At 52.3% G+C, this 7,643-nt stretch overlaps 1 protein-coding gene across 1 annotated transcript; it reads left to right on the forward strand.

Annotated features, from left to right (window-relative positions):
- The first annotated feature begins 4,930 nt into the window (after positions 1 to 4,930).
- On the forward strand, positions 4,931 to 6,063 carry LOC101756697 (zinc finger A20 and AN1 domain-containing stress-associated protein 1). The gene has a single exon (XM_004957114.3). It carries the CDS (start codon positions 5,199 to 5,201, stop codon positions 5,706 to 5,708), a length of 510 nt encoding a protein of 169 aa, XP_004957171.1. The 5' UTR covers positions 4,931 to 5,198; the 3' UTR covers positions 5,709 to 6,063.
- The last annotated feature ends 1,580 nt before the right edge of the window (positions 6,064 to 7,643 follow it).

Raw genomic sequence — 7,643 nt, forward strand, 5'->3', positions numbered from 1 at the left:
TTTTTTTCTAAGTTAACATTATCTCCTACAATTTCCTATACGAAATGGTGCATATATTTAAAACAACACACAATATGGGCTCTAAACAACACATTCGTATAAATAAAAAATTTCTCCACTGTACCTTATTCTAAAAATCACAAATTACTCTAGCTCTAAAGCATAAAACTTACTATACTAACCATGTATCAAGGGAGGATGAAGTTTCTAACCTTTAGAACACTTGAATGAATGAAATCCCTAAGAAATGGTCAGGCAGCACCTCCCCTATGGTGCTATGGATAGGGTGAAGCTTGAGTTATGGCGAATGGTTCCGGGAGGAGAAAGAAGGAGGAGGATTTATAGGAGGAAATTTAGCACCAGTTGGGGGCACCAACCGGTAATAAAGGATCCACATTAGTACCGGTTGGTGCTCCCACCCGGTACTAAAGGGGGTGTCACATTTGTACCGGTTGGGGGTACCAACCGGTACTAACGTGGACCCTTTAGTACCGGTTGTTAGGCTCGATACTAATGCTCACATTGGTACCGCACTCAATTTCAATCGGTATTGAGGTCGTGAACGAAAGGTCCATTCCCTAGTAGCGTACAATCAGAATCTTTTCTCCTTCAAATTCTAAAACCGTATGTTTTTCAAACTTGCCTAGCTTCAACGCAGTTTCAATCCACTAGTAACCATACGCGTGCGACACGCATGTGCTATATGTTAAAAGATGGACTCCCATTGTTGGAAATACATATGTTGAGATCAATCTGCGAACAAGTAACCACGTTTTATTTCTGGAATTTTATCAGCTCCCAGTAACTAAATTCAGATGAACGTATTTGTCCTTTGCGGGAGGATTCATGATTTAGAGCAGCATATGGATAAACAACAGCAATCAAAAGAAGGCTTAGCTGGACTTATAATCTAAATATGTCATAACATCGATTCAAAATAAGAGCTACTAGTAATGGCAACATTGAAAAACATCGCTGAACTAGCTGAAACAATATATAAGAACAACATTCCTGTAAACCATCTCGCCGGATATGGCCTTCTTGGGCTCTTGGCTCTCACCCTCCCGAGCTGAGGATTGTTCGCCGATAGAGACCGGTCCGCGAAAAGGCACCCTATCCAGCTCGCGATCTAGCTGCTGCTCTTTGCCTGTCATGTCCGATCACCAGAGCTGCAGTGCAGTGCCCTCGAGCTCCACCCTTTCGAGCGATGGACCGGCGGCCAGCATGCGTTTTCTGGTGCGCTTCGAAGTTCACTTCAGCAGCTAGCTGGCCCCTGCAGGCCGGCCGGTCTCGACGGATCCGAAGTCGGCAGCGCGCGTGTGGTTCACCGTGGGATCGTGATCACGGCCGGCCGCCATCTAATCTCCGTGGTTAGCAGCTGGGCTGCCTCGCCCGTGCTCCGATCACAGGTTCACAGCCATGTTTTCCTCCCGTACTCAGTTGGGGTACCATGTTAGTTCATGACTTCAGGGATATGACATGGGTCGTGATCATGATCCTCATGCCTCCTTCACAATCCAATTTAGATCTATCTATTTTTAATTTGATTTCTTATTGAGTCTGATCTTTAAATTTGCTAGACTAAATTAGAGGGCCCTTCTACCCCTCCTAGCTGGGGGGAGTTGGCGAGTTGCAAGTTGTGTGAAGTGTGTCACTACAGCAGCGACGCGAGCTGGGGAAAAGCTGCGCGCTATCTATTCTTTGTGTTGAGTTGGCGGCCACAAAATTCCTCAATCTGAGACTTACTCGAACCGCATATTTATCGTATGACCGTATCCTGCATCGCTGCGTGCAAAGTGGATTGGAGGCTTGGAGCAGGACTCAAGCTGAAGTGCCCAGTAGTAGTAATTCCTTCCAATTTGGATAACTGAAATACGAACTTCAGTACAAAAATTATAAACGTGAAGGAGGGCAAAAGCAGAAGATTCAGCACCTAAAAAAACTGAACTGCGGCCCTAAGCAAAATTACGTGGCCATGGCGATGATCAAGCCATTTCCAGTGCCTGGGGGCTCTGGCCCTCGTCTATACCTCGTTACCTAGAAGTAACCCTGCTAATTGGATTGAGTTTAATAGTTTTAATGAATTGGGTTTCTTTTGGAAGTATTTAGATTGGTTATTGATAGGCTAATTTATCAAATGGTTTGGTTGGGTTTGGATTCCTCCTAAGAGAAAATAGTTTGGGAGTGGTTTAGAGTGGGTCGCAGGTTTGATTCACAAAACAATTTAAGGATCCGATTCTTAACGTAGGCCTACGTATAAGTCCAACTATACTTTTTCGCATGAAGTAGCTAATTACTAAACTAAATCATCTCCAACAAATTTCAATCAATTTCGTTAAAATTTTAAAGTGTGAAAGGGAGATTTTAGTTCATGGGTCCCACTCTTGACGTGGGGCCCATATATATGTCCAGCTATACTATTTTGCACAAAGTAGTGGACACTTAAACTGAGTCATCTCTAATACATTTTGATCAATTTCGCTAAAATTTTAAAGTGTGAACGCGAGGTTTTAATTCTAGGGTCTGGCTCTTGACGCGGGACCCACATGTATGTTTAGCCATACTATTTTACACAAAGTAGTGGCAGTCAACTTGAGTCATCTCCAACAAATTTTGATAAATTTTGCTAAAATTTTAAGATATAAACGTGAGGTTTTAATTAGGGTCCGGCTCTTAATGCGGGGCCTAAATATATGTTTAACCATACTATTTAGCACAAAGTAGCAGGCAGTCAAACTTTATCATCTCTAACAAATTTCGATCAATTTCGCTAAATTTTTAAGGCGTGAACACGACGTTTTAATTTTAGAGTCCAACACTTGACGTAGGACCTACATGTCGGACTCACATTTATTTCAAATATATACGAGTTTTTTTATATGAGCTTATAGGTTTATATAGCAAACCCATATGTTGGATTGGCTTAGGTTTAGATAATATAAATATAGGGTGAGTTGGGTTGAAAAAATAAATTAACTTGATATGGATTGATGTGTGGATTGGTGTGGGTTAGAGTTGGATTAATCCAATTAGCAGGTCTACCTAAAAGAAACACGCGCACATCGAGCATCTGTGAGCAAGAAAATCAGGACTACCTGTAGTGGCGAGGCATCCTCCCAGCTGCTAACCACGGAGATTGGATGGCGACGCCACTACAGTTCGTGATTCCAGGTACCCAAGATAGCTGCTATCCGCTATCCACCAGCCGGCCCAAACCATCTGCTTGGATCTGCCTGATTTGTTGGTGACATGCGCAAGTTGGCGATGCGTCCACCGTGCTGCCAATCCAGATAATATCTCTCCGGATATGGCCTTCTTGGCTCTCATCCTCCCGAGCTTGAGGATTCTTCGCCGATAGAGACCGGCCCGCGAAAAGGCACCCTATCCAGCTCGCAATCTAGCTGCTGCTCTTGACCTGTCATGTCAGATCGCCGGAGCTGCAGTGCAGTGCCCTCGAGCTCCACCTCCTTTGGAGCAATATGCCAGCGGCCATGCGTTTTCTGGTGCGCTTCGAAGTTCACCTCAGCAGCTGGCCCCCTGCAGGCCGGCCGATCGACGGATCCGATCGAAGTCGGCAGCGCGCGTGGTTCACCGTGCGATCGTGATCACGGCACGACCGCCGGCCGCCATCCAATCTCCGTTGTTAGCAGCTGGGCTGCCTCGCGCGTGCCCCGATTGCAGCAGCGACGCGAGCTAGGGGGAGCTGCGTGCTATTCTTCGTCGTCTCGTACTCTCGTGGCGTCGTTTCGCCGGCGAGAGAGCGCATGTGCTCTGTCCGTCCCTGATTGGCACCTTGTAAGCTCCGATGGAACCGTGATTTTTCCGTTCGAATCGGCGTCCACACAGCTGGGAGCTGCGCATCATGGCGTCACGCACGGCACGGGAAAAGAAAAATGGCGCGGGCCGGGGGTGCCACGAGCCCCCCATGTCGACATGCAAATCTGGTCAGAGGAAGAAAAGAAGGGGTCGCTCGCTTGGTTAGCAACTCGGCGCTAGTGTCAGCCCGTCCGTCAGAGGGGTGGCGTGTAGACGGCGATGTGGACAGGGCGATAGACGGGAAAAAAAAAAAGAGGAATGGCCATGATAATCCAGACAGCTCAGCGCCCGAAAGCGACGCCACGCGCGGCGAGCTTGGGATTAGCTAGTTTTATCGCGGGAGGATTAAGCTTAGACCCCGTTTGATAGGATTTATCTAAGCTTCGATTCATCTATTTTACGCAAAACGAGGTACTATGGTGTGAGACTGTTTTATAAGCTGAGCTTAAAACGAATTAGTCGGATGAAGTCACTTTTTTTGACTTCACCGGTAAAACTATTTTACTATTTCGAAGCCCCCCAAACTGTGCCTTAGTGCGAACGTGCGGTACGGTGGACGCGAGACGCCGATGCCGACGACGGCTTCAAGTTGGGGCCGTCCGTCGTACGCCAATCCGGCTGGAGTCGGCGGTGCGCGCGCGCCGATGGTTGGCTTTGGCCGGATTCGCCTCGTTTGATCGTTTCCTGCTCGTATCCCTCAGCGGCGCGCCTGCCCCCTCGGTCAGCCCGGGCGGCTACTTGCCCCGGTCCCAGATCCCAACCCAACCCAACCCAACCCCACCCGCGCGCACACGGCCGGGACGGACCAACCAGCACACGCCCCGTCCGTGCCGTGCGACCGCGTCCTAGAAATCGAGTCCTTTCTAACTGACCGTTCTATCCCCAGCCGTGCCCCGGCTTCCCGGATCCAGCCTCCCCCCGCTCGCGGACCCAGCCGTGCCGTGGCCCGCGGCGCGCCACGTTGTTCACGTTCCCCCTGCCGTTCCCGGGCGGGCGCGAGCCCGACGGCCTCGGTTCCGCCAGGTGGCCAGGCCGAAACGGGGAGGGCAGCGTCGGTAAATTCGACGCGGCGCCAACGAGGCCGCGGCCGGAAATAACACGGGCGGGGCGCGGGGTCGCTGTTGCCTTTTGCCGCTGCGGTTGCGCGTCCGCGGAAGGGGACGACGAGACGACGCGTCCCCGTCTCCCCTCTCCCCTTCCCTTCCCCGATAAAAAGGCCGGGCGCCTCTCGTCCGTTCCTCGCTCCTCGCCGATCATCGCAACCGCGCCCATCCATCCATCCCCCCGATTCGCAAGCTCCTTCCCGTCTCCCGGCCTTAGCCCAGTCCCCGCCCTCCGAAAAGCAAGCTCCCCGGCCGCGCCGCGCCACCGCGAAAGAAGGCATGGCGCAGCGCGACAAGAAGGAGGAGCCCACGGAGCTCCGGGCGCCGGAGATCACGCTCTGCGCCAACAACTGCGGCTTCCCGGGGAACCCGGCCACGCAGAACCTCTGCCAGAGCTGCTTCTCGGCGGCCACGGCGTCGATGTCGTCGCCGACCTCCTCCTCCTCCTCAGTTCCCGCGCCGGCCGCGGTGGCTGCTCAGCCGAGGCCGGCGCTGGCAGGCGCGCCGCCGGTGGAGCTGGTCTCCCCGGCCGGCGCGGCCGCTGACTGGCCCGCCGCGGCGGCCCCGGCTCCGGCTCCGGAGGCGGCGAGGGCGTCGGTGAACCGGTGCTCGAGCTGCAGGAAGCGGGTGGGGCTGACGGGGTTCTGGTGCCGGTGCGGCGAGCTCTTCTGCGGCGCGCACCGGTACTCGGACCGCCACGGCTGCAGCTACGACTACAAGGGCGCCGCCAGGGACGCCATCGCCCGGGAGAACCCGGTGGTGCGCGCCGCCAAGATCGTTAGGTTCTGATCGACGACGACAGAATCAAGATTCCATCCAGCAGAGCTGTTCTGTTCTTCAAAGGGAAGGAAGGAGAAACACACACATCATATCCATGGAAATGGAAAGGCTTTGGTGTTATTATGCTGTTCTTCAAAGTGTTTGATTTCCAATCTCCTTTTTTATAATTTTTTTCTAATGGAGAAGAAAAGAAAGAGGGTGGACAAAGAATAGTGTAATGATGGCGGTGATGCCGCACGGCGGTGGTTGAGGCTGGAAACTATGAACAAATGGGGAATGGGTGTATGTACCTGTCACACGCAAACTTTGTGCGAAACCATTTCTCTCTCCGATTTTCGTACAGGAAACAAAAACAAAAACACCAGCGCCATGATTGCTCAATCATTCAAGCTCCTAATCATCTCTCTGCGGATCCCGTATTTCTTCCTCATTAAACTTCCTCCCGGAAGCGATCGAGTCCTTTTTCCGCAGCAGAATTATGCCGCCCTGGCGGGCCCACCAGCTCGATAATGGAATCGCATGATCGCGCGGCGGTGGGCCGGGGGCCCCGCCCCGCCCCGCCCCGCCCGTCCGCCGTGTCCCGCGTCGGCGGTCGCTGTCGTGGAGACGGCGAGGCGCCACATGGTCCGAGGGGCGGTGGTGGAGACGCATGCCACCCGCTTTCCTTCCTCCTCCTCTCCTCTGCTCCTGAAGGCATTGGCTGGCCGGGCCGGCCGCCTCGTCTCTTTCCGCGGGGTTGCCATCGCAGCCCTGACCGGCTCCGGCTGGCCGCTGACCTGTTCTCCGGTGCCGCGCGGTGATTGGTCCCCCGTCGTTAAGTAACTCTGCTTGATACGTAAATTAATTAATGGTGATGGTTGGCGAGTTGTGTTCCTTGTCGATGCGTCGAGAGGGTTTGCTAATTCCGGCTGCTCGATGAACAGCAACGGTCAGCGCAGCGCATTCGTTGAACCGGTACCTCGTCGCTCTTGTTTTTCCGGGGGTGGGTGCTGGTAAAAAACAAATTATTGGGCCGGCGCGTGGCAGCGGCGACTCAAGTTTACCTTCTACTACGTTTATTACCTGAGCTGTCTGTCTCGTTTTGTAGTTATCGGCTAGATTCGTCAAAGGTTATTCGAGGGCTGTGACCGTGAGACTGATAAGGGCGCCTTTGCCATAAGAATCATCAAATTTTCAGGTAGTGCAAAAGAGAATCATTCTAGTTCCGGTTCCGGATTTGACATGTGTAGCTTCGCCAACAGCCATATGTTGATTGGGAAGTATGGGCCTTCCAGAAGGGCAGAGCAGAGCCGAGCAAGGGTCGACACGTAGCCTACGGATAGAAGAAGAAGGACACGCGGCCTTGTTCTAGAAGATTCCTAGCCGCACGAGTGAACCTGCGGGTTCTATATCTGTGTTGTTGACCTTTTTCCAGGTGGCAAGGGCCGACACAGCCGAACCGGCTACCAGAAAAAAAGTTTCAAAATGTGCTCCGGTCAGCAGCCCAGAAACTTTGTCGCGTGAGAGAGAAGAGAGAGGGGAACCCACGAACAGTAAAGCCCATGAATCTGCCAGAGTCACCCTTTAGCCCACGAGGAGAACTCGATCTTTCTTTGTTGCTCTGCACCTGTCCCTGAGTCCGGCCCAGCGAGGCGAATTTGGGCTGTGTGGCCTGACGGCCTCGAGAGCTGACATGAAAAGTGAAAGCTCCATAGGTAGGCAGCGTACATAGGAGTAAAATGCACCGATGGTAACACGAAGCGTCACATAGATGCCCGAACTTTCAAAATGCACGTTTAAATACCTAAATTTGTTAATCGGTTTACATGACATCCAAATCTCCATAACCCGTGCTAGATGACATGCGTGGCACGCTGACTGTGTGTGACGTGGACTTGACAGGACCCACATGTCAAGTCCACCTATCTTCTCTCGTCTCTCTATTTCTCTCCCTTTCTCTCTCTT

Source organism: Setaria italica, chromosome II (genome assembly GCF_000263155.2).
Source record: "Setaria italica strain Yugu1 chromosome II, Setaria_italica_v2.0, whole genome shotgun sequence".
Classification (NCBI taxonomy): Eukaryota; Viridiplantae; Streptophyta; class Magnoliopsida; order Poales; family Poaceae; genus Setaria; species Setaria italica.